This window comes from Tauraco erythrolophus, chromosome 6 (assembly GCF_009769465.1).
Source record: "Tauraco erythrolophus isolate bTauEry1 chromosome 6, bTauEry1.pri, whole genome shotgun sequence".
Classification (NCBI taxonomy): domain Eukaryota; kingdom Metazoa; phylum Chordata; class Aves; order Musophagiformes; family Musophagidae; genus Tauraco; species Tauraco erythrolophus.
The window spans coordinates 47,293,677-47,320,657 of NC_141470.1; the positions used below are offsets into that span (position 1 = coordinate 47,293,677).

Sequence of the window (26,981 nt, forward strand, 5' to 3'; positions counted from 1 at the left end):
AGCCTGGGGGAACAAAGAGGTTGACAAAAGGAGCAGGCTGGGGAGGGGAGTAAAACTAGAACCACTTGGATGTATAGTATATGTGAGCAACTGGAAGAGGAACTAAGAATGGAAGTATGAGAAGACAAATCAAGTAACTACTCCCATGGAAAGTTCCAGGCCTGAAATGGTGTGGCTCAGGAGCCAAAAGTAGTGGGGACGCCAGTGCTGGAAGTCTGTAAGAATGAAACTGGACTGAGGAGAATAAGGAAAATGATACCTGAAACGGAGAAGCTGGGACTGACTAGGTGAGAATAATAACACACAGACAAGAAGCAAGAACGGGAAACGATAGAGCTGAGAAGGGATGAGATGAAAGTGGTTGCTTTTCGAGAAGTGGGCAGAAGCCTAGTGCGTAACCACTATAATTTAATCCTATCCAGAACTTCAAGTAAGAGTTAAGATTTCTGAACTTACAAAATTCTTAGATGCCTTGCACTACTAAACCACAGAAGGAGTGGCAACCTACTGTGTTTCCAGTTGCAGTGTTAGTTCGTGTTCCAGAGTTCAGTCAGAGGATGTGAAGTCTACAGTCCTGCACAAGTCTATTGTAGATGTGAGTGTGGTGTATTGCAATGAAGCTGGTATGTACTTATTTGAGTCACTGTGCACAAATTCTGGTAAAAGAGCATTGTTAATATCTCAAAGCTGGGAATTCATAAGCTATGCTTAAGTCACACTTAAGAGACTTAAGCATCACCTTTGAGATCTGGAGCAGATGCAAGGCTAGTCATTAGACTCTTCTGTCTGTGTCCTATGCCTCATTGGCTATATGCCTTCTGGTTGCCACAGAAGTGAGCAGGGGCAATACGGATAAATTTTGCTTGCCATATCACCTTAATCTTGGTGCAGAACTAGGTCTGTTCTGTGCTCTTAAAAAGCAGCGTGTGATCATGTAATTAAAGGCATTCGTAAACTTAATTCTGGTGATGCCTGACTAGGAATCTTAGCTTTGCAACATTTGTAGTGCTTTGTAACCTTCATAAAATGTTTTGGGGCTGTCGTTTTTTTTCAAATGTAAACTAATACTTAGCACTGCTGCAGTAAATACCATTATGTTATGTATTTAGGCTCTCTTCAGTAAACCAACAGATAGCATCTGCTTGCAGAGTTTAACCTTTCAAGAAAATAAGCAATGCAAGAAGAATGCTCAGAGAAAGAAACAATGGAATACATTTCATATTAAAATGAAACACATTAAAAACACATAGGTAATTTCTTTAGAGCTTGATATAACAAACATACATTGATTTTAGGCTGTCATTAACTAGTGTATTTACTTGTGTGAACAGTCTAGAAGTGGTTGGGTGAGAAGTTTCTTTCATGTGTGGAGGAGTTTGGTTTTGAATTTTATATCCCAGGTATTGGGTTATGCCTGTACATATGCATAGAGAGAGGACAGATGCATATGGCTGGCTCGGTGACCCAGCTTATGATGACTGGGCAGACATTCTGGTCTCTGCTTAGTGTAATATGAGCTTCTAGCTTTTGATTAGTGCATGTAGAGTTAATTTTTCATGTGGCAGGAACGTGATGTTGCTTTCTAACTTGAGCATTTTTGTCCCATCTTTGTCCTTTTCCTCTTTGTTCTTCTGTGAATGGAAGGTTTGTAGTTTTAATGCTGGCACTCGAATTCATCTCAAGCGTGGTGGCGGTTGGTGTCATCCCTCCCACTGTTTTATGCAACTAGCAGTTTTTCTGCATCTGAAGATTTCCCTTCTCTGCCAGTCTTACTTCTCTTAGTACATGCTTTACCCAGTTTACTTAGCGACACCTTTTGCTTATTTCTTGGCTTTTAATTGTTTCTGATGTCTTTTTTTCCTCTTTAGTTAAAAAACCTGAACTTGGCAAGTGGAGCTATAAGCAAGGGGAATGAAGCTGCCCCGCAGAGCTACCAGCCACCACTCAACAAAAGAGAGTCACAGTCAGACACTCACATAGCTGACAAAAGATCTGTCTCTTCAGCAGTCAGGTAAGTTGAAATTGCTAGTCCAGCATTTTGAAGAAGAATGCAATGCACTCAGGAACTCCTTCATAATTTGTGTTTGGCTTCTTGCTCAGAAGATAACAGCTAAGGGCCTAATACTGATTCTTCTCAGGACTATCCTAGAAACTAGGCCTATGAAAATAGAGCTATGTTCCCAGAGCTGGCAGGTTCATGGTGAAATAAGGGCATGAATGAACATGTAGAATGAAAGGGAAATATCTGTTTCTTTTTGATAATTTCTCATCCCTGCATCTGTAAATTTAGGCTTGCTGGTGTTGAGACGTATAAGCAGAATGCAAACTTACACCTGATACTGCATAAGTCTCCATTAAGGCCTCATCTTCATGCTTTTTCCTTGAATATCAAGTTTAGATTGTTCAAAGATAGAGCAGCATCTCGCAGAGTTTAGTTTATTTTTCAGATGACTTCTTTATGCCCTTTTTTTAATTTGAGACATTGGAATTTATATTTGTGACTGGTATACTCATGGAACTCAGGGCAGAGGACTATGATTCTGCAGTAAAACCATTCTTCCTGGGGTTTAGAAAGAGCAGCAAGATTTACCTCAAAATTTCTGGATCTTAGAAGCTAGGAGCAAGGCAAGTTTGCTGCAGTAGACTAGGCTGAATACAGGCTCAGAACTGCTGGAGATTTGAGTTCTTTCTTTACCACCTCAGTAAATTTTATTTATTCCTTTGCCTAAGCCTTCGTTTTTGTCTTCTAAAATAGAACAATGAGGCAGATTTTCTCCAACACATGAGTTAAGGACTGCAAAACACTGTATACATTAAAATACTGATTCTTGTCATTGGTGCCTGAATGCTACTGGAAAATGGAGGGAGGTGAGGGAGGCAAACACACAGTGCAGAAGGCATGTGACCTGAAGTGGTCATCCTTTCCCAAATGGATCTTTCAACAGGAGGATAGGAATGGGATTTTGAAAGTTCAAGTAAATTGTTCTTATTTCATCAATCACTGCTTTTCGTCCTGCCTAAAGAAGAGGAATGTGAGAAATGAATTCCTGACCTGTTTCTGTTCCACCACAATGTTTGCCTCTGGGGTTTAGAGGTATTGAGAGAGGTGGTGGTGATTCTGCTCTTGGAGCCCAGCCAGGCTACTACCTAATCAGAGTAAAGAACCTATCCAGCAGGTGTAAACTGCCTTCCCCTCCTACATAGCTTCAGAGTCCAGCAGAGTGCAGGCTGTCCTAGAGCTTCCATTCCTTTCTTGACCCTGCTTGCACCTCTGCATGAACTCGCAGACATACTTGCAAAAGGATTACTTACAGTCAAAATCTTTGGTTGCAGAGCTCTGCAGAAGTCAGTGTTGTTGCCACATTTCAGTTATGTTACCTGTAGATCTAAGAACCTGCCGTTTAATGGCCAGAACTCCACTCTGAACAACTGTCAGGGCTGTGCCTCATCTAGCACTGTAGGCATAGTTTAATGCCTTTAGAAATTCTGTTTTATTTTGTACAGAAATCCACAAGTACTTCGGAATTGTCCTGCCACAGCTGGTATAAGATTCCATCTTCAAACCTTTTATGAACCATTTGGTCTTTCAGTACTTCATTTGCTCTGTTTTTATCCTCAGAGCAAGAGACAGAAAGAGGTCTTGATAAGACTCTTTATTGAATTACTTCATCTTCATGGCTGCTTATATTGAATGACCAGAATACCAGGAGCTAAGTTTTATGTAAATCTGTAAATGAAAAAAAGGGATTCTTGAGGCATTGTTGGATTATTTGGGCTGTGAACTTTCATTTAATGAGAAAATTCCAAAAGGAATAGGAAGGTCATGATATATGGAGATGGCTATTATGTAATGTAAATGTGTTTTTTGCTACTTGATCTGTTACATTGGAGCAAGCAGTTCATAGAGGGTCATCTGATGGGTGTCAGCCTGTGCTCAGTGCTGGATGACTGAAGAAAAGCTTCCTGTTTTGTTCCATTAAGGTTCTGGTCTATCAGTTGTAGAATTCGGCAAGGATGGAAATGTTTTGTAAATGGGTCTCTTATCTGGCTTGCACTTGGCTCCAGTTCAAATATCTGCCTTTGAAACTCAGTCCTTACACATTTTGTGTGGCTCTGTGGTAAATCTAAGCCATTTTAGTGCTGCTGAGATTTGTTTGAAAATTTTGTTTTGATGCTTGCAATCTGTAGGATTCAGACTATTCTTACTGACAAATCTTCTTCCTCTTTAATTCCCACTCTCCCCGTACTGACTTACTTAAACGTTTCTCAAAAGAAGTTCTCGAATCTTTTGTTAAATTCTTTTGGCTCTATGAGATGCGGTGCCAAATCAGTAGTCTGCTCGCCAAAAGGCAACGGAGATCTTGCGTTTGTAATATAGAGACAGTTTGTAATATAGAGAACAGAGTTCTGGATATGTTAAAATGTTATTTTATAAATCTGCCTGCTGTGTCTTTTGAGATTTTTTTTTTTGTCACTTTTATAAGCGTTGGCACTATTCCCACTCAAACAATGGTTCAGGCTTTCAGTGTGCCCTAGACAAAGAAGTCTGCAGGGCTACAGAAGAGGTGAGATGTTCCAAGTTGTACATGGGCTTGCTTCTGACTACCGTAACATGACTTCAACCTCTGCCACGTTTGCTGCAGCTCTACCTCTGTTGCCCTCTGTAGTTCACTGAGGCCATGCCAAATCTGCTCTCTCCTTCTTTAACCCTAGTCCTGTCTCAGTGCCCTATTTTGGTTCTATCTCAGCTTCTCACTCTATCCATCGGGCAGATGGTCACCCTTTCACACTGTGCTATAAAGGCACTAATTGTGGTTACATGTTTTGTAGTAGAAGCCTTTAAGATTCTCATATGTAATTTTTATTACAATTTTAGTAATGTAATCTAAGGACAACAAATATGAAAGTGATTCCTCCTTATCCAGTGATATTCATTTCCAGTCACTGAAGCCAAGACCTTACTAGAACTGCTCTTGAAAAAGCATTCTCTTGAAAGCATTCTCAGTTGCATAATAAAGGTAAAAAATCTGGTGTTTAAGAGAATGAAGCTTGTTGATTCAGAACCTAAACTAACTTTCGAGTACCTGTTGGCAAATAGTTGCATAATCCTACTGGTGGGGACAGCAGATGTTCCTAGAAGCTTCTGGCACTGGAATCTGCAACTGCTGTATCACTTGTTTTTTGAAAAAGACAGTGGATTTCTGCTCAAAGACTAACTTGGGCTCTGCAGGTCACTTAATCTCCAAGATCTAAACCAAAGCCAGTGAGAAAACTTTATTTTTAGCTGGTACAGATTTCTGTGTTTTCAGTGGGCACCTTGGATTCAACAGCAGCCATCCTTACTCAGGTTCATCTTTTAGAGCTCATGTGGGCAGTCAGTTAGCAAGAATTCAGCAGTGAAATGGTCAGTGTTTTCTTAGACCTCTGTTACATTAGCTTGTTGTTCTTTCATAACATCTTTCTTAAACCTAAAGACAAGACCAACCTAGCTCTTTTAAAGTACTCAGCATATTTTTTTCCTTGGATCTTCTGACAGATTTATCTGACTTGGTTAGAGGAGGCAGGCAAGCAAGCTTCCCTGTCATCAATCAGAGGGTAGAACGGCAGTCCAAATTATACCAGACAGCCTGGGAGGGCTACTGCAATCGTAAACAAGGGATTCTCCTCTTCTCATTGCTTGACATGCCCAAAATACTTCTTCAGTCATAATTTCAGTCAAAGGTGCTCAGGTTCGTAGAGAAATGATGTTTTGTTGACAGGCTGCCTAATCTGGGTTAAGTTGTATAAAACGAGACTTTTTTCAATTTTCTGATCTAAGAGTTTCTAAGTTTAATTTGCTCTGATGTCATTCTCAGTGATAGTAACAGCGACAGCTGCTCAGGGTTGTGTTCACATACATGCCATATGTCCAGATTCTCTTACAGGCTCTGCTTTGTGTATTTTAATTTTAATTTTTCCTTGCCTTGTATTATCAAATAGGGTGGGAAGCTAGGTGATGCCACTCAGACATTTCCCGTCTCAGGCTTTCAGAAACCCCAAACAGTATGCCTCATGTCTGGAAATTCTCGAAATATCTGATGTGCAGTAAGCCTGCAGCTTTTTGAAGAAATCGGACTTCATGCCCGTTCACAGCGTAGTTAGAGCATTCACATAGTAGGTGCTTCTGGATCTCATTGCGTATATTTACTGCTCACATACAAATCAGCTGAACAGTATGGGTGCAGGAAATCCAGTACCACTTAAAACATTAGCTTGCTGTGTCTGTTCTAATAGAAAATATGTGTTCTTTTGTATCCCAAAAACTCTACACAGAAAAGTGATTGTACACTCCACTCTCTTGCACAGCCCAGCACATAAACTGAGACTTGCATCCCTGACAATCTTATAGTGCTTTTGCAGCCTCCCAAACCAGGACCTTCTTTTTAATCACTGGACTTCCTTAGCCTTGGCTGGATAGTGGACACTTGATATCCTCCTTCCCTACCTGGTGCCTACTACTGCCTCATGATGGTTACTGCTAGGGGTACATGTACCACACGTTCTGGATTTCAGCTATTCTGCTCTGATCTTATTATGTATATATCCTTTGCACTTGTGAGAATGTGGAAGATAACTATCACAGCCTCATTGTGGTTCATCTTTTGTGTCAAAGGGGCTGCTTGCTGCATTTGACATAAAGAGAAGGTGAAAGTGGCTTCACTATTTCCTCAGCTTTTGCTTTAAATTTTGAAGGTGTGGAATGTAAAATAAGAAATCAGGATTGGATCCTCACTAGATAGGCTCTGAAGAGCTACGAGAAGAGTGACACTGGAATGTGCAAGGTGATACAATGATAGAAGGGTAAGCAGTTGATGGGACAGTCTTGCTTTTTTGCAAGACTTGTGAGCTAGGCCGGGGTGGGCTTAGCATGGCAGGAGCACCATGGACATTGCATGAGCTATGAGAAAGAGCTAACTATGTATAGGCTTGCAGCTAGAAGTAAGGAGGAGAGAATTCCCAGGGATCTTGGCAGCTAACATCACGTTTTGACGAGAATAAATCTATTTTTCTTTGTTACGAATGTGTTCCCTTGTAGTTCTGCATCTTAAGGGTTGACAGTGACTTTATTCTCTTCCAAATAGTTTGTTTCAGGTTCCCTGCAAGTCTCTTGCAAGGTAGAGTCTGCCCAACTGCTATCCTGTGCTGCACTTGCCAAGTGGTCGGAGCCTATTTATTTGCACAGCATCTAGGTGTGCGCTAACTTGGAGACTGTGCTGCACTGATGCCTCTGGAGGAAATGAAGGAAGGAGGCAGCAGGCACCGAGGGCTACACAGTAGGCCTTCAGTTCGGTTTAAGCAAACTGCGTTGACCTTAACAGCTCCCCAGCTAAGCAGCACAGAAGTGCAGAGCAGCAACTGACCAACAGCCCTGTGCTAGCGTAGCCACATGTCTGTTCCTTGCCCCTCATACCACTTGTCCTCTTCTCTTTTCTCTCTAGCTCTTTACCTTAATGCCTAAATTAGTTCAATTTCTTTATTTGAGGTGGAGTTGTAATCGAGGGTGGGTACAGTGATTTTTCCATGACTGATCCCCTGTTCGCATCATATCCTCCTCTGTCACAATGATTCTGCTTGCAGGCCTTGAGAAGCAGCATTTCTGAGAGCCACAAATTTGGGATTTGATCTATTATTACCTTCTGCTCAGAGGAGGTTTGAGGAGGGCAGGCAAAAAATAGAAGTACTGTCTAGGTAACTGTACGTTCTTGCAACTCATCCTGCCTCTGGTTTGTGCATGTTCTTCCCCTGCCCATGTGTACTTGTGCCTGTAACAGCCTTCCCCTGCCCCAGCAACCTCTTACTATTTTTTTTTTCTGCACATCTCCTGGAGTCACCGGTGACAGCTTGTTAACTGTGGAAGTGAATTGGCTGACTTAAACTTGAGAAATACGTGGTTTGCCTTGTATTATTTTTCTATATATATTTTGGTCACACTAAAGCAACTTGTGATGGCAGGTCCAATTACTATCCATCCTGCTTGGAAATCGCCCTGAGCCTGAGCACCACGGGTTGGAACGGTCCTGAAGGATCCCTGCTTCCCACAGCTAGGCCTTGGCTCTGTCTGTCTGGAGCCTCCGGGAGAGGAAAGGCGGAAAGCTCGTGACTTGCCCAGACAGCCGAGCCTGGCCCCGCAGCCTCGGCTCCCCAGACGCTGTTGAGTCGGACTTGGCGGGCAGCCGCCGCGCTGTTACTTTTCCGAGGTAATAAGAGATTAATCGCAGGACCCTTTCCAGAGGCGAAGGGGGTTTGGGCCGCGTGCAGGGAAGACCGTAGGAGCCAGTGCTGGGTCTGTGAGCCAGAGGCTAGAGCTGGGGCCTCGCAGCAGGGCAGAGCGGGGCACCAGCAGGCTTGTGCGAGTGTGGCCGCTCCGCGCGGCTGCTTCTGGGAGGCTTTGCTGGAGCTGCAGCCTGGGGCCTCCCTTGGACTGGCTCTAGCTGAGTGCAGGGGGCACAACGTTGTCTTTACCTGTGTCTAGCGGCCTTTGACGATTACAGGTTTTGCAAATAACTCTTGAAAATTGAAGGGGCAGGTTTCTCTTTGACTGTGTGACTTCCCTTCAGAGAAGACATGAGGATCTTTCCCATTATTCCCAGCAAGCAGCCCGTGTTGGTAGGTGAAGGGGAGTGACAGGGGTTCCATACCTTTCCTCAAGCCAATACTACGTAATGGTTTTGGGTTTTCTCATTTCAGCAGCCTTCATAAATCAACTTTACCTTAATGTAAATGTAGGATTTGCCATCCTGGACTGAGCTGCTAATCTGTCTAGTTTTCCTAGCCTGTGCTTTGAAGCAACTACCACCGTCGTCTTCAGTGGAAGCACAGAGGACGTTCTGGTGGGCAGCAGTGAAATTATCTGTCATGGGGGGAAGCTTGTTAACAGCTGGCTTGTAGTTCTCACGATACTTTCTGTTCTACGTAGTCTAGTGTGGATGTTGTAATTAATCATATATATTTACTTTCTGGAAAAACTGTAGTCTCATTGAGTTGTAGCAGTGAGTTTCACAGGTGAATAACATATTATGCGAAAGCTTCCTTTTAAATTTTTTTTTCCCCAAATTTGCCGAAAGTGTCTGCACCCTTATTACAAGAAGGCAAACAGAAATGCTTGATTTATTTTCCGCACTATTTATTCTCTGTGTTTCTATCATCTCCCTTCTTAGTTGTCTCTCCTAAACTAAACAGTCCCATTCTTTTCAAGTTCTAAATGGAAATCTTCCCAGCCCTCTAATAACTGTCTGGCTATTTTATAGAGATGACAAGAAATGAAAACAGTACATCAAGTAGGAGTAAGACATTGGTTTTATGTAAGTAACACTATTGTATCTTTATTTTCTAACTCATAACTTACATATACTAATATCTTGCTGGCTTCTGACCATGCTAAACACTGAATTTTTTTATTAATATGCAGTTGTTTTTCTTTGATTATTGCAGTAAACTGAGCAACAGGTATAGACAGTTCATGCTGATACAGTTCTTTATTTTCCTTTTTCCCCCCCCGCCCCCCTTTTTTACCAGTGAACTCTCCTCTTCCTGCTTTCAGTTGCCACCAGTGGATTTTGTTGGCTGTGACGGAAGTCACATGCTGTTTCTTGTTCTAAGAAGCATCTAATTCAGTATAGAATAGGTTGAAATCTTTTAGTGTCCTGAATTACTTGACTCGTGACCTCCCCTCAGCCATCTCTGGTCTTAGATTTCTTTTAAATATCTTATGTAGGTTCTAGATGTTTTGTGTTTCAAAGTGACCAGTAGATCTCAGTTTTCTCTGCATCTATTTAAACCTCCGAATCACCATTAAAGTAGATACTTTCCAGAGTGGTATTCAGAGGGTTAATGGGGCCGTAGCTCTCATGGGAGAGATCGACTCTGCTGCTTACAGCCTTCTAGGAATGAGGGATCCCCATAGTCTGGTGCTCTGTGGGAGCAGCTCTGACCACAGCAGCCTTTCTCTCTAGAGGAGTTCTGAAAGGGTTACAAGGGAGCCTTGGCTGTTTCTTTGAGCTATTTGGAAAGGACGGGCCTCAGACAGCTTGGCAGGAACCTGGGGCCCTGTTTTTTCCAGCCCAGCCCTTCCTTCTGCAGAGAGCTGTCAGGGAATCCCACGAATGTCTGGTTTCTACCCTTTCCTAATTTTTTTTAGCAATATTTTTATCCATCCCTGGCTCTTCTCGATACAAGGACCTCAAGTTTTGTCCATTGATTGGTCTTGCAGGTAGTGAGGTAGAAATAAAAGCTGTACTACCATGCCATAGCTGTTGGAATTAGTTCACAGTTGTGCAACTGAGAGGGCATTGGGAAGTTTCCCAGAAGACTGTCATTTCTGGCATTGATCTTAGGGCAGGTCCATCTGGCCTAAGAACAGAGGGATTGAATGGGCCCATCTTTGAACTGTGCTATTCCTGTGGGTCACAGAGAGGCACTTTGAAATCTCAGAGCTGCATGTTCTGTATCCTCCCTACCAGACACACAACAGAACGCTGCTTTGTAAAAATGGAAATCCCCTTTGTAAGGCAGGCTTATGAAGGATAAGACAGGTTAGCAACTTTTCCTTCATTTGCTTCATGCTCTCCAGGGCTGTCCTGAAGTTGAACTCATTGTGAGTATTTTGGAGATTTCCAGGTCTGCCCTATACCTTTTCACTTCAAGAAAATGGAAATGTCTAGAGGGTAGTGTTAGAAAGGAAGTTTGGTTACTGGTGAGAGCAAAGGTCTTGAACAGCTGTGTTGAAGACATTGGTGTTGTGCAGCCGAGAAAGAAATTGAATGAGGATTATCTTGCTATTTTAGTAAGCCTGTCAAATGTTGTGAGCAGGGCGTGATCTGAGATCCATGTGGAAAGCCTTTCCAGAAGGCAGCCCTCATGTGGGGCAGTTGCTGGACAGCTCTCTGAAGTCAGCAGCCAAAGGGCCTGGAGTCAAGCTCAGATGAGTTAAGGGTTTCAGTGACCGAGTACAAATGCCAGAGCAGGAGGTAGCAAAAGGGGCCAAAGGGTTTTCCTTCCTGCTGGGCTTTGTTTTGGGGCTGCCTTCCACTGGACAGTGAAGTTTCTGCCATGAGTGCACATTCACATTTTCCATCCAGCCCAAGGTCATGCTTTAGCTTGGCTTGCTCAGGATGAGCATGGTGCTCTTTTAGGTGTTTTATCTCGTGATATAAATGGAATTCCCTGGCAAAAGCACAAAGAAATCCCTTTCCCATCCCTGAAAGTGTTCGTCAGCCTTTCCTGTGAAGATCCTGCTTTGTCACCTAATTTTCCCCACCTTTCAGACTGGGGGAGTTTTGTAGCTGACACAAGAGTTTGTAAATTGTATGCTGTTGGCTCCATGACAGCCTTTTGTTCTCCAGGGCTTCTCTGGGCTGCAGGTATCAAGCAGCAGCTGTTTGTAAGCCATGCAGGGCTCTAGCAGTTAACAAAAACCTCTTTTGAGAAAGGAGGAGGGGGGAAAAAGAAGTGTTAAAAAGTCAGGAAGTATTTCAGCTTTCCTGTGCATGTGGTGACAGCTTTGCTTGGTGATCCTGTTCACTAGCTCGTAGGTTTTTGAAGTGTACATATATTGTGTAATCTGAAGAAGATGGGGCAACCATAAGTCCACTGTGGAACGCCCGCTTTTTGTTTAGGAAATAGTGTGATTTGTAATAATGAGTAACATTCGTGGTTTGTAGTACTTTGTTAGCCTTTACCCAACACTGTATACTATCAGCCAGTGAGCAGTTTGACCAAAATGCTCTGGGTAAAAGGACTTGGTTGGTAATAAGCAAGAAAGCATTTTGGTGGCTCAAGAAAGCTGGTTATTGGATTGTCCAGAACCAGAGCCAATTAGAAAGATGTTTAAGTGCACTGTTAAAGGTAGGGTCTGCAATGTACCGATGTATTCAGAGTCCTTTATCATGAACAGTTATTTCTAGGATTTAATTCTGTAACAATAGTTGAAAGATGGATATCCTTTTTAAAAAAAATACAAAAAGCGGGGGGAGGCAAAAAAGCTGGGTAGTGCTTACAGGTACCACAGTTTCCAGACTCTCTCCTGTTGCACTCACTGAACTTTTATTAACATTTCTCATCCAGTTACTGGCCACAGCAAACCAGGCGGGGAGAGGCCAAGGCAGCCTGGCTGATCCAAGCCTGCTGAAAACTGGCCCTGAGACAACCACCTTTAGTAAAAGGAATTACAAAGTGAGAGAGCCTTATCAAAGACACCATGTTTCAGCTGCTGGTATCCATGATGTTGCATGGCTGCTTTGCTTGAATTTCAGATTGCATCTGGCTCAGTAAATGTCTTCCACTGCCTTTTCTGTCTTTCTGCTATCTGGCACATGGGACTTGACTGAAAAGTTAGTCTAAGATGATTGTTATCTGGCAGTGCTGCACATGCTACTTGGCAGTTGTCTGTCAGGGATGCTTAGCCTGGGCAAGAGTCACCCTTTGGAGCAAACGGGCTGTGGCTTATGTGGTCTTAACCTCTTGTATGCACAAAGAATTCTTTATTTGCTTGTTGCTGAAAAAAAAAATAATCATAATCTTCTCTGAAGAATATAGCCAAGTTGGGCTGTGAACGTCTTCAGTGTTGAAAATTGAGTTTTATTCAAAATTCAACTCAGAAAACTTTCAGTTTGCTTGACTGTGTGAAAGGAGGAGGAAACCTCAAGTCTGGACCATCTGTTTCTTTTTTGATATTGGGATAAAGATGCTGATGAGTAAAGAGGTGTCAGCTTCTCTTCACTTAGTGTTTTGAAAAGCTGCAGATGCTTGGACTTGAAATTGAGTAAGTTTAAGAATTTTGTTTCTTGCTGCTGGTGACTGAGTGTAGATCCGCAAGGAGGTAACAGTCATACCAATGAAGGCTTGACGTTCCTAGAAACTGCTTGAACTTTCAAATTCACATCTATTTTCACAACTAATACAGCATTTAAGGGATCCTTCTTTTCTGAGATTTTAGCCACAGAACAGCATAAATGGAATAACATTCTTTATAGTAGTCAAAAGCTCAGATGTGACATGTATGTTGGCCTTTTATGGTACTGATGAATAAGTATCTAGGATTTATGGCTTCTGTCACTTATAAACAATAATTCTGAATTTCAAATGAGAACTTTCTAGTAGTCATTAAAGACAATGTACTGCTCACAGTATAGTGAATTCTACTTCCCATGGCTGTTTCCTAAAAGATCTCAAACTGTGGTGTTAGAAAAAACCTGAAATAACTTGTTAAAAAGATTGTTCTGTTCGATATATTTCCAATCTCAGCTCCACTAGAAAACACTTGGGTGTAAGATTCTTTGACAGTCTCATGATGCTGAAGATTTTGGATTCTCTGTAAATATCTTCTGGTGGATGATAATTTGAACAGCAGTTAAAGGCTTTCCAACTGAGGCAGTCAACATGGCAAAAAACACAATCTCATCTGCTGTGAAGGAGCCAACAAGGAAGACAGTGTATTTGGATGATCTGAGCACAGGCTCTTGAAACTCTTAGAGAGTCCCAAAAGTGATTCTTCAGAGACTTTGCTGTTCTTAAGATGAGGTGTGTTGATAAACGCATCTCTTTCTAATAAAGAACTGCATATAATATCTCCAGAGTATTCTCCAAGAGAGTGAGATTTTGGTTCCTACTGACAGCAATCCCCCTAGCCTTCTGTTTTCAAAATTCCTTAAAAAAAAAAAAAATCAAGAAAATTTAGAGCTTATCCCTTGTGAATAGTTCCAACAAAAGCTGCATATTAAGATTTTTTTTTGAACAGCTGCCTTTCATAGAGTTTGGTTTTGAGTATTGAGAACTTGCTAATCTTTCTTCAAATTTGAAAACCATCAAGAAGGATCTGTGTTTTAATACGGCTCTACAGGAACAATATCTTTCTGTTATCTATTAAATTTCACAAATATTTTAAATTATTATTTTAATTTATATAAATAAATTCAAATAATACATTTTAGAATTATTTATTCAATTAAAAAATAGGTACTGGTAAAATAATTTTGAAAGCCCAGTTTAATAATTAGATTATTCTGGTATGTTTCAAGAAACTTGGATCCAATCCATTTTTAGTCATTTAAATATTTCGTTCTTCTGTTCAGGACATTGTTTGCATAACTGATTTAGGTTTTTTCTAAGGTCAGAGTCATGTTTTGATTTGTTTCTGAAATTCCACTTTGTTGCTGCTAAGCCAAATGATTTAAATATGAAAGTATCCTCTATTACCTGTGTAAAGAGAATGAAAGTTACACACGAATTTCTGGGTTGTTTTGAGGTATAGGGGACAGAATATGATTCGTGTGGTGCAGTGGTTTTCTTTATTGGTATTTTCTAAACAGAGCAAATTCTTTGTTTCATATTATGACCTCTAAAGCATTGCAGAACCTGAATATGGGAGTGTGGACATTAGACCTGTGTTACTGAGGAGCGTTTCTGTGAAAGGAAAGAGAACTCTGCTGCTGGGTATTTTGTTGTTTGCACGTCTCACTCTGAAATTATCTAAATTCCTGATATCGTGTAACTTCATAGATTGTGAATTGTTCTGCTCGTTGCTACAAAATGCATGGTTGTTTGCATCTTGTTTATCAAAATCTCACTCTGGTGTTTATGGTGTATATTGTTAGGTAGCAAAACTAGGTAACAGCTGCTCTTGTCATTTACTTTGAGTTTTTTTCTAATGTCTGTTATTTGCCTTTATGCAAGAGCTTGCTTACTGTCTTATACTCCAGCTAGTCTCTAGAGAGCCATGAACACCGTACGCAACATGAAGGTTAACCTCATTGCAAATGTTACCATGTTCAGCTCAAGCCATCTGGAGCCACGTTTAGACTTTTATTTGTCTTTACTACAGACTCATTTTCTGTGAAATATGCTAGTTGTGGCGTTTGTGAGAAAAGTCTGCTCTACTCAGAACACTTGCTGAAACATCGTGAAAGGCATCAAGTATGAAGTAGTGGCATATAATGGAAATTTCTTGATTGGATACTGGACACTATTGTTACTGTCCTCTCTTGATGTGCCTTATCTATGCTAGGAGGGGACTTTTGAAAGGACATTATTCCACTAAGTGGCTGGGATATTTTAGTCTGTCCTTACAAGGGTTTAGCATCTGCAGCTGCATCTTTGATGTGCTCATGCTTAGCATTACATGCAATCACTTGATGAAATTCCTGAGGTAGTGATTCCATGGTTCCCATCTGTGTTCCCAAGTCTGGTAGCTTCTGACTAATTATACAATTTTCTCTGTCCGCTGTAGGAAACAATTCCATTTTGGCTCTAGAAAAAGGGATTGGGTTGGACTGGAATATAGGATTGCATAACTTTTTTTCATCTTTAACCACAAATTCCTATGAAAGCTATTGCACTTCCTCTGAAGATACCTGTTTTTGTTTTCCAGAGTCATTAGAAATATTCAACACCCATATACAGTCCAGAAGACCTAGCAATTGAAAGGCCTACCCAAAATCAGTCATTAAGCAATCTAGCAAAGTTGATTCCCTAAGGAAACAGCACCGTCCCTAGATTCCTATTCTTCTCAAACCCCGAGGAGAAAAGATGGACATAGTATGCAGTTGGGATGACCAGCAGAGCTGGCACAACTGCATCATAGACTCTTCTGTCCACACTGGAGAAGGAAACATGACAAATGTGGGTGCCTGTTTGAATGGACAGAATCTAAAAGCTTTTCTTCTACGTGCCTGCAAATAAAACCAGTGCTTACTGTCTCTACGTCCTAGCCTGCCATTGTAGGCAGAGGCAGAAATCTCACATAAAAGACTTCAAGCTCTGGGTGATCCAAGTAAGTTTTGTGCAACTTGAGCATCTTTTGCAGACAGGGTCTGACAGAGAGGGATCTTTCAACAAATCCTAGACAAGTCTGGGAACTGCCTTTTAGAGTGTGCCAGCTCTTTGTACTGTATGATATAATTATCTGAACATCCTTTTACTCATCTTCCTCTAATGACAGATTTTGTCTGCCATCAGATTTAGCAGTTTCCTGGAGAAAGATATTGTCGACCCAGTTTACTGAGGTAAGCCTGAGCCTTTTCGGTAGTTTGAGGTGTAATCACAAATTCCCTGCTCTCTGTGCTTAATTGTGGTCTGGCAGCTGGCCTGCTTGGTCAGCACGTGCATTGCTGCCTGCTGGGGAAAGAGGGAGACAACTGAGTGATTAGGGGCTCTCCCACAATTTTCCAGTCCACCACCTGCTTTGGAAGTGGCTGCAGAACTGCCAAACATGCTGAAGTGGTTAAGTGTACCAGCTCCTAAAGAAGCTGAAGGGGAGGAGTGGTTCTTGCCTGATGGGTTTTCAAAAGTGAGCTGAGAATTTGAAGTTCTGTTTTAGCAGCTGCCAGGTATGCTGCCTCAGCCCTGTGCAGCACTTCTGCCCCCAGCCTTCATACATTGCATTCTTCTTTACAGTGCCAGGATGGAGAGAGGGAAATAAAATTAATTAAACCAAGAGCATGGGCATTAGCAATGGTGTTGCGTTGTTATATTTTACCCTTTGAGTTACAGTGCCTTTGTGCCACGTGTCAGTGAAGCACCTTGCACTTGCTTAGGCCTATTAGAGTAATAAATTTGTTTCACTTCAGTTTTCTTTGCCTTTCTAATTACTGCTTCCTCACCCCTCTTCTGCTTTATGTCCACTCCCAAAATAATCATAGTAATTTTAATCTTTTGTTGTGTAATAGCTGCATAAAATAAGCAGAGATTTACATCTGTGATGCTCCAGAACTCCTTGCTGAGACTAGAGAGACCGGATCATCTTTCTAGTAAGGAAACAGAGAAAGAGAAATGTGGTGGCTAAACCAAGGCTTCATATAAAGCCTCTTTTAAAGCAGGAACAGACACCACTTACTGCTGTATCTGCTGGAGGCAGTTAGCTGGGAGCTTCTCCTTTACTCACGTAACTCTTCTCTGCCAGAAACAAGATGCCGTAGCTCACTTTATTCCACTGAATATTGAACTTCATGTTAATGTGAACTCCTCCGTGATTTTTCTTGTTCAAACATTGGGTAACTGGAAATGCTGCAGGCTGAACTCTGTTTTCAGGCAAAGAGGTAGATAGATCCCAATAGGAGGTGGGAATTTTTGAAGCATCATTAGGAGTGGAATAAGGGGCTGTATTCTGTATAGCTTAAAAGACTAGTAAGGAGGCCAAAATTGTCATAAACTGGAATATCTGGCAAGGCAACACGCTTCTGTGGTATTAATCCTTGGAGGACAAAGTGCCAAAAAATGGGGAGATTTTTGCTCTGCAGTACTTGAAGAGCTTGCTTTTCCAGGTGAGGCTTTATAAAAATAAAAGTCTTTCCACTCTTTTCTTACCATTCTTTATAATCCAGTCCTGATATGTCATCACCAGTTTCTGGAAGCAATAGAGGCGGACAGATGCACAGGAAGTTTTGGGAAGGAGATGCACTGTTTTTTTTTTTGTTCCAGTGCTGGCTACAGATTTTTCTAAAATATTTTCTCTTTCTGTATTAAAAACTGATACCATGTAATTCAAAATTGAACCTGCCATTCTGTTCTGAAGTTATTTTTTTAGACTACATTTTAACTATTAACAAAATACAGTACATTTGTTTGAAAAGTACCTTGTGGATTTTTAGGGCGGAATTCTTTTCTGAAAAGTAGATTTCTACACGTAGAGTATCTCTGGAGGTTTCTTAGAAGGAACACTACAGACCTGGAAAACTTCTGTCAGTTTTAGCTTGAGAAGAGCATTGCTAGGAATTTGCACTTCCTTGGTTGAAATAAGCACTTCCAGAAAGTGTCTTCCATAAACTCAAAGGAAGTTGGATGACCAGTGGAGTGAAGGAAAAATAGCACTTACCTTTTACAGTACAATGGGGCAATGGATTTAAACTGAAAGAGGGTAGGTTTCGATTGGATATAAGAAGGAAATTTTTCACTCTGACGGTGGTGAGGCACTGGAACAGGTTGCCCAGAGAAGTTGTAGATGCCCCATCCCTGGAAGTGTTCAAGGCCAGGTTGGATGAGGCTTTGGGCAACCTGGTGTAGTGGAGGGTGTCCCTGCCCATGGCAGGGGGGGTTGGAACTAGATGATCTTTGAGGTCCCTTCCAACCCTAACCATTCTATGATTCTATGAAATACAGCATTGCGTGGCCATCATGAGGCTTGCAGGGATTCCAAAAAAGCTACGTGTAGAACAGCTAGCACCACAACCCTGGCATTCCTTTGGTGCCAGTGTGCCAGCCTGCTCTTAGGATGGCTGAAAGTCTGTAGGCCATGGTTTGTGTGTTTTATCTATCTGTGGTCTCTGTATCAGTAGCTTTTTTTTTTCTCCCTGCAATGTGTGTGATAGGATGGTCTCTTCTATATAGCATTTACAATTACTGGGTCAGCTTCTGCAATAGGTAATAACTCATGCTACTGTTCTCTCTTTGCGGATCTGAGCATAGACCACCACCACCACCACCACCCCCCCCCAGTTATATTTTATATAATCGCTTTGTTTTAGACTTTATAGTCTGCTGACACAGACACAGTCACCTCTTTGTATTCCTTCTCTAACCCATTATTAAATATTCAGGGAGCCACAGCAGGTGAGTTGATCTTTGTACAGGAAGTGGAGGTAAAAAATTTTCTCCTTAACTCCAGTGTAACAGAACTGCAGAAGGAACCTGAGGAGGAGAAATGTTCTATTTCTTGTCATACCTTGTTACCTTATCTAAATCCACTTGAGGGACAAGGAGAGCAGAAACTACATATGGAATCAAGTTTATAACATGGGGAAGGTAAGAATGGTAGAGCTGCCTCTTTGGCCAGCATATAAGTACCATGGGGCTTAGGGGACTGTGCAAGTCTATCTTCTTTTCATTGGGAAACTCCTTTAGGTTCATGACATTGGAGCTATGTTGATAAATTTCAGTTGTTTAAGGGAAGAGTCTCTTGAGGGCCTTTACTCTGCCCTTGTGTCAATGCTTGGGAAATTTTGCAAAAACAAGAGGCTGTTAACCACAAGCATACAGCCTCATGGCAAGGACCCAGAGAAGTGACCTTTAGTTCTTGTTTTATATTTTTTTTCTTGTTTTTTTCAGCAGCTAGATGTTATACAGCTTTAGTTGTGTTACTGAATGGTAGCAGCAGATGCATCTTGCTGGTGCCATGCTGCTACTCTACCTCTTTTACTTGGAGCGTTTCTCCTAAAGTGACCCAGCTAGCTTTCAAGTGACCCTTCCCACAATCTATGGTTAAGTGAATTTGTACATCTTTGCTCTGGAAGTGCAGGACAGATTCTGGCCTTCTCTTTAGGTACGTAGATTATAAATGTGAAAGAGTTGCTTCTTTTGTGAAGTTCTGTTATCTGGATATGATTCTTGACCTTGAGTTTTATAGGCATGATGTCAGGATACTGTATACTTCAGCATGCTTCCCATAGACAGACCATCTAAGCTGTCAGATTTATCAAGTCTTCAAGAGACACTTGTTGGAGGGTCTTCATCTACCCCATAACAAGATGAGAGGTGCACTGGATGTCAGGCAAAGTCTATTGCTTTCATGGACTTCATTGCAAATTTTGTGGAATCTAGAGGCTTGTCATATTCTTTAGAGGTTTCTTTGTGTACTTGATATTTAATATTTAGACAACAAAACACCCAAAGTTAGGAGCATATGACATCTCTAGTCCGTGGTCATACAGCAAAACTGAAAAAGTCATTTGGGCCTCAAGTGGTATAGATCTGGACAGCACAACCGTGTAGGAACCCTTGAGGCTGTGTAGTGTAACACTGTCCTGTGCTATGTCTTTTGGGAGACTGCTGGTGGCAGGGGCAAAGTGCTTTGAGTACTCTCCTCTGTCTCATGAATCCTAACCCTACAAAACTCAACAGCCTGTTTGTTTGTTTGTTTGTTTATTCTTCTCAAGTGCTCTAGATTTCACCAGTTTAGTCCAACTGTAACTTTTCACTTGCCTCTTGAGACTTAAACAAGGAGCCTGAGCTGCTTTCTTCATTCCCCATTCTCTTTTTCAGTGGGATCTTGCAGCTGGTGCTTGAGCACATATAGCAGAAATCACCACGCTCTGGGAAAGCCTACGCAGGAGGAAACTTAATGGAAAATATTAAGGAGAAAAAAATGTGTTTGATGGACTTTTAATATAAAAAGGGGGGAAAAAAAAGATAAGGGGGAGGGGGAAATTTATTCACTGTAATAGGAACCAAATGTTGGCTGAGACAGCAGCTGCACTCTCACTCTTTCCCTGTAAACTGTGTGAGCGGCTTTTCAAAGGAGGCGTTACAGTGTGTGTGCAGGGCTAACTTACTGGTTCTGACTTAACCCTTGTCTCTCTGGAGAGAGATAGGGAATATGGGTTTCCAGGAGAGATTAGTGACTTTAATTACAGACTCAATCATAAGCATATTCTAGGCAGATAGCAGTGCCCATTTACTGTTTTCATCCTCGTGTGCTACTGCTGCCATCCACTCATAAATGTAAAATCTACTTGGATAAAGCGCTAAAAAAATACATGGCTAGGAATAAATAGAGCTGGTCAGGCTTTTGCAGTTTAGTTTTCAACAGACTTGCCTACAACAATAGAGGAGAAGTAGAAGAACGTCAGTACAAGTCATGTTTTGTGTTGATCCACTTGATCCATGCTAGGATTTTACAGTGGAACCTCTGTAGCAAGGAATACCTTTCCCATCTCTGTAAGTGGTGCAGTATTGCATCTAAGTTTCTGTACTTTGAATTCTGTGGAGTGTGTATATTCACCCCAGAAGCTCTGCCTGGACTAGGACAAGCGATCAAATTTAAGGTGGCACTAAGCATGTTGTTGAAGTCTAAATGACTTATCTTAATCAAAGCAGAGCTAGACAGTACAGTTGAGGTAACCTCACTCAGAGTCTGAACTTCATTAATTCTTTAAAATTAAGGGGGAAGACACAACGTGACACAGTTCAGGCAATTGCATGTCAGATTTAAGCAGGTAGTGTTCCCCAAGACTTCCTTATGAGTGCAAAATGATACCAGGTTTCTGTGTTAGTCTTATTGTATGTATGTCTTGCTGTTAAAATATTTTTGCAGGCTCTGACTGTGTTTGCAGGTGTGGAAGTATGTGCAGGAAACATGAAGCCAGAACCACCTTCCTCTCAGAAAAGCTCACCCCTATATTTGCACTGATGGAGGGTAGAAAGGCTATATGGTTTTGTTAATCTAGATCATGTGGAGGAGATATGTTCAGTTGCCTTCACTGTTTCTCCAGAGACCTGATGAGACACAATAGGGTGAAGGCATTGAACTTTGCAGCCAGCTGGCTGTTAGTTTTCTTCTCAATTCAGTCTTTCTACTAATAAATTTCAGAGCTGCCATCTGTAAAGAGAAGAAAAAATAGTGTTGTTTATCTGCCAAGTATTCCCCCGATCAGAGAGACTGACAGTGTCTTGTAACTGGCATGTAGCCAAGGATGCTATGAAGGGCCCAACAAAAATTGGCTCAACTGAAAGATAAATATTTCATTTAATTTGCTAAGACTGGCAAGTTTAGTGCTCCTGAAAGTAACAGGTTGATAATGCCAGCTGAATCTGGGAATAGTTGAGATAGATTAGGCCTTGCCTGCAAAGGTTTTTCCAGTGCTCCATAATCTCACCCTGCTCTTCCCCTGCTAGACTGTCACAAGGCTGTTTTGATGCACCTCATTTCTAACCTGCTACACTCATGACCTTGCCTGTGTTTGGAGACCCAGGGCCTAAAGAGCACTTAATTCCTGATCTGCAGCAGAATGAGCAGGCACTACATTGCCTTTGTTATAAGAAAATCTTTTTGCACCAAACCCCAGGTTTCTCAATGGCAGGGAAATACGAGGAATAATTTTCAGAAGCCAGGGAGCGGGAAATAAATTATACAGTAGTGTATACCAGAAAAGAAGGAAGCCCATGAACTTTGATAGTACTTGTAGAATAAAATGAAGGAGCAAGAAGGTAGTGGGCTTTCACTGTGTAGCTGTTGTGCATGCACATCTGGAGTAATGTGCTCAGTTTTGAGCACTTGCCTAGCCCTAAATACTGATGAAGTGGAAAAAGTTCAGAGAACAGCAATATACAATCAAAGGCCAGAAGGGACTGAGCTGAGAAAAAAGATGAAGGGAGTTAAGTATGCCAAGGCTTTCTAAGCTCAAAGGAGACATAGCTCTAATAGTGAAGATTTAGACCTGAAATAAGAGGAAGATCGTGCAGTAAAACAGGGAAAATATAAGTTTGATTGGGAATCTCAGGGAAAATTTCTTGACACTGAATGTATACCTGCCTGTGGAGTTGTGCAGCTGAGAGTGCAACACATGGACTCCTCCAGCCACTGAAACATGTGCTAATCCTGCACAACAAGATGCGTTGGATGCTTTTTCTCACATCTTTGTTTTTGAATAAAATTCTTGTAACAGCATCAACTCTCTCAGTTGAAAGGGAATTGTGAGAATAGCAGAGGGGGACTCCTGACATTTGCTAGTAATTACACACATTAAAATGTCCTGGGATGTTTGAATTGTGTCTCTGGTAGCTATTACAGTTAACCTGCAAATGGATCTGGAAATTGTAGTTAAATCCACAGAACTTTTTGTGTTCTTTGCCTAAACCAACTCAGTCCCAAGGCTTTTCACATGGACCTTGTACATCTTCTGTTGTCTCGTGGCACAGTTACTGTTGGCAAGAGCCTCTTGTGTGGGTAAGGTAGCTTGAGCTGCTGGGAAAATGGGGAGCTGAAGAACTAAGGCTGAAATTATTGCAAGATGCCTGCATCTTTGCCTCATCGTTAAGAAGGAAAAGTTTGGTTGATGGCCTGGGACAGAAACTGTCCTACATCTCTGCAGCACCTTCACAAGGGGAGATCGTATTTGTCACTTTGAAATGGATTGGAACCCAAAATGCAGTTCCGCACGTTCATTGTGCCAATGCAGCCTTGACAGGCTGCTCATTAACTTTAAAACCTTTTCCTTGCTTTTCCTTGGCTTCTCTTGCAGAGCTCAAAGTAGATTGCAGGCCAGGTGATGGCATCCTCATTTTATTCAGGCCAGCTGCTTCCTGCCTCTTCCCTGTCTCCAAGTACCTGCACCGTGGCAAGTTCTGGACAGCTCCCTGTGCCTCGGAAGATCTCCAAACTCCTAGGCAGAGCTCTTTTTGGAATATTAAAAATGCTTTGTTCGCCTCTGTTTTTTTGGAAAGCCACCTTTCTTTACCTTTGTAACATAGCTTCTGCATGTTTTAGGGGCTTACATGTTCCAGCGATTGGAGGTACAGACCATGCTAAAATGCAGACTCTTGCTGATTAAACTGGACCAAAGTCACTCTTTTCGTAGACACCCCTGATTACAGCAGAGGCTAGGAGCAAACCGTTCTCAAAGACTTGTTGCTCTGTTTTTCAATTTTTAATTTATTGCTTTTGAAGCTGAGGGGAGGGAAAGAGGGAGAAAAGACAAAGAAAGGCCTTGAGGCAAGCGGCGCTGTGAGAGGCCCGATAGTCCTGCATCCCAGCCAGGCCCCCAGCGTCCTGGGCTTTGTCCCACTATGTTTATCGTTGCTCCATAGCCAGCCCCAATCTAGGGCCTATTGTTAGGGATGGAAGAAGCATGTAATGTGCCAAAGAAAATGTTCTGTGTTTTTCTGAGTGCCTGAACATAAGTCAGCAGGATGCTGGGAGCTGCCACACTGGGCAGAATCATTAGCTATTATGCCAACTACTTTCTAGCAGCTGGTGCCCACCAAGGCTTTGTACTGAAAGCTTCCTGGACTTGTCATACCACCTGAATGCCCTGTGGGAAAGAAACTGCTGTCCAAGATTGTCTTGCATTCCATGGCAAGGTGGAAGCACTGATTTATAAATGCACTGGGTTCCCTTATGGCCAGCAATGGCCCTTGTTCATCCTTAGCTCCAGCCTTTACAGGAAAGGATGCAAAATACTTTCATTGTCAGCTTGTTTCCTCATTTAAAAGGAAGATAATTCTTTTCTCAGTTTGCTAGACCTCCAGCTATGCTGACCCTGCTGAGATCCTATCAATTCTCACAAACTAAGCAGGGTTAAACATAGAGGAATATTCTCCAAGAATGCTGAAGCTTCATTTTTCACAAGTAATTTGATCCTAGTTTGCATTGCCTTTCAAAGGGATATAGGCACTCTCCAAGTGTTTTAGAAGTGCCTCCTTAGTAAGTGATATATAAGGAACACCGATATACTTCATGAATTGGTATTGTTGCCTGCCACACAGGAAGGAGTTGGTATCAAACAAGTGACCAGCTGTGCCATTGGAAGAAGGCTTCAGTGAAAATATAAATGAAATCCCTACGTGTAATATTTATGATAGTTTAAAATCCTTAATTTTTGAAGGGGAACATTGGACACTTTAAACCAAATTTATATCCAGATTATGCATTAAGAAATTGTATTCTGAATCCCTTCTGCTCCTACATTACCCTCCCCTCCCGTGATTATTTCCTAGTAGTTTCACTTCAGAAAAGATTTTTCTTTGCCCTGTCCTCTGCTGTTGTCTTTTATTGGCCAGTATTACCCATCCCAGCAGTGGCTGTGTTGTAGTAGACCCTACTTTGTCAGATGTTTGAATGAGTTACTTAGGAACGGCGGATGCTGGGAGAAGTGTGCGCTATCATTAGTAGTTACCAGTGTCATTCTTTTAGTATAGACTCACTGGATGTCAGATAGTTCTTGCTAACTGTGAGATTCTCAGGAAGTGGTGTTCTGTGGTCCGGTCTTGTCTACAGTTTCAGTCCTTGGTATTCTCTTCGAATCTGTTTGAAGTGGGAACAGAAGCCAGCTCTCTCCTTTCTTGTAAGAGCTGATAACCACATCTATTCTGTACAGAGGCTGGATTTCATTGGCACTTTTTTTTCTGCTGTCAATGAACAAATATATTAGTAGTTTATTAGCATTTGGTATTTTAGTACACTAGCATTAGTTCCTAGTTACAGGTGTAGGTAGTTGATTGCATAAGGGTTGCTTACATTGGAAAAGAACTAATGAATTGGAAAAGAGAACTAGAGCAGAAAGGGAATTTGGAACCAGAAAACCTGAAGATGAGTGCATGGTGTTCTAGCGCTTTTAGGCTGGGTTGCAGTCATAATAGCGTGGACATCTGTTGGAACTGATCTCAAAAGCAAACCTGTATCTTTTGTGATGCAAAGAGCTGCAGTAGAGAGGTCTTAATGCTGTCAGTGAAGGGGAAGAGGGAATTCTGGCCCAGGCTTTATGAAAACTACAGTTGAAAGAAAGGAATACAGTGGGTTTCTTGCCAAAAATACTGAGTAGCCCTAAGAGCTGCTGGAAGGACAGAATCTTGCTTGCAAAGGATGGGCCATAATGCCAAGGTTGAGATTTCCTGTACACAGTGAAGGCCTGAATCCTGGCCAGGTCTCTAAACTAAGCAACTCATAAATAATCCTGAGCAAGCTGTAAGCAGATTGCTCACAACCAGCCTGGCTGACAGAATGAAACCCAATCTCTTCTGGTGGCACAGGCAGGAATTTCTATTTCTCATTCGCATGTGTATGCATCTATGCCTATATCTGTCATCTGTATGTGTGAGCAAATGAATATTCAGTCAATCATTAGTATTCAAGCAATAATCCTGAATTGAAAACAAGCAGGTCTGTGAGTACTGATTCTATGATCCTCCTTTCCATTTGGGGTGTGGGGCTTTTTCTGGTTATTTTTGGCTTTGCCTAAAATGGTGTGAGTTGTGAAAAAGCTTTTCCTTCAGCTTGGAGTATTTATATAGTCTCTCTACCATGTGAACTCTATTGTATCTATTAAAGTGTGAGGTCCTCTACAGCATTTTTTTTCCAGCCTTCATTACTGTGCTGAGCCTGTTTTAGTATTCCTTAAGCAGAAGAGCTAACTTCAGGAAGGGTGCAAAGGTGCTGTCATGCTTCGATAAATCATCTGACAGGCAGAGACACAGAACAGGAGCTGCACCATGATGCGTTTCTGTGAGCATGGCAAATAGGCTGAGAGCTGGAGCATGTCTCTGGCAGCAGGATATTAAGTGTCAGATCCTAAGCCTTGCTCTTCTGTACCAGGGCAAGCTTTGCCTTAGATGTAACGTCAGCAACTTGATAACATGTTATATGAGGACTTTCCAAAACTACAGATGATGAAACATCTCTCTATGAAAGGGATCCTAAGACTTGCAAATATATAGGCTTTCTGTTGTCAAATACTTAATGCTTATATTATAAAAGGTTGAAGTTATGTATAATGAATTTATATTGATTTCCCTTTGTAAAGAATTAAAACCCATGGAAGCTAACGGAAGCATATTAAATCCAGAATGATTCTGCAGGCCATTAGAGTAAAAGCTAGTCAGGCAATCAACAGTGTTTTCAATATAGTATCTAGAAAAACGTAAGTGCTGTTGTGCTGCATCGGATGGAGAGGAGGTATTAGAACTGCAGGCAGTTGTGTACAAGACCGTCTATGCTGCAAGAAAATGTTAGCCAAAGTTTTTGTGGTTTTGTTTGTTTTTTTAAATTTAGTTCTTCCTAAAAATTTAATAACATAGTTTCAACACTGCTTTCCTGGGTAGTTTAAACCAAGCTTATCTGGGCAATATTATATCCTAAAGAATTTATTTTGGGCTATAGATCATATATTGGTTAAAAGAGGAAGAAGTGGATCAAAACAAGTTAGAAACCGAATGAAAGCATTTGAGAGTTCATTGATGTGGACAAAGGTTGGAGCAAGGCAGCAGTCCTAGTGCATGTTTAAAAATTGGACCGTTGGTCTTCAGTATTTGTATTTCCATAATAGTTAATACTTTGCCAGATATCTCCAAACAAAAGAAATGAGGATCAAGGAAATGATACTAAAGTTTTGCCGTTCAGTTAGTGGCCCTTGCAGTACTGCAGATACTGTACATCATCTCTGGCACAAAGCCAGTTTGGCTATCAGCAGATCCAACTTTAGTGGAGTTTTCTTTTAAATCAGTTTTATCTCATCCATTTCATC

The 26,981-nt window shown here is 41.6% G+C and overlaps 1 protein-coding gene across 1 annotated transcript in view; it reads left to right on the plus strand.

Annotated features, from left to right (window-relative positions):
* Positions 1-26,981, plus strand: part of TTLL5 (tubulin tyrosine ligase like 5) — a 148,163-nt gene that overhangs the window by 91,460 nt on the left and 29,722 nt on the right. The window contains 1 exon segment of the mRNA XM_086614127.1: positions 1,869-2,011. Within this exon segment, the coding sequence (XP_086470253.1) occupies positions 1,869-2,011 (143 nt within the window).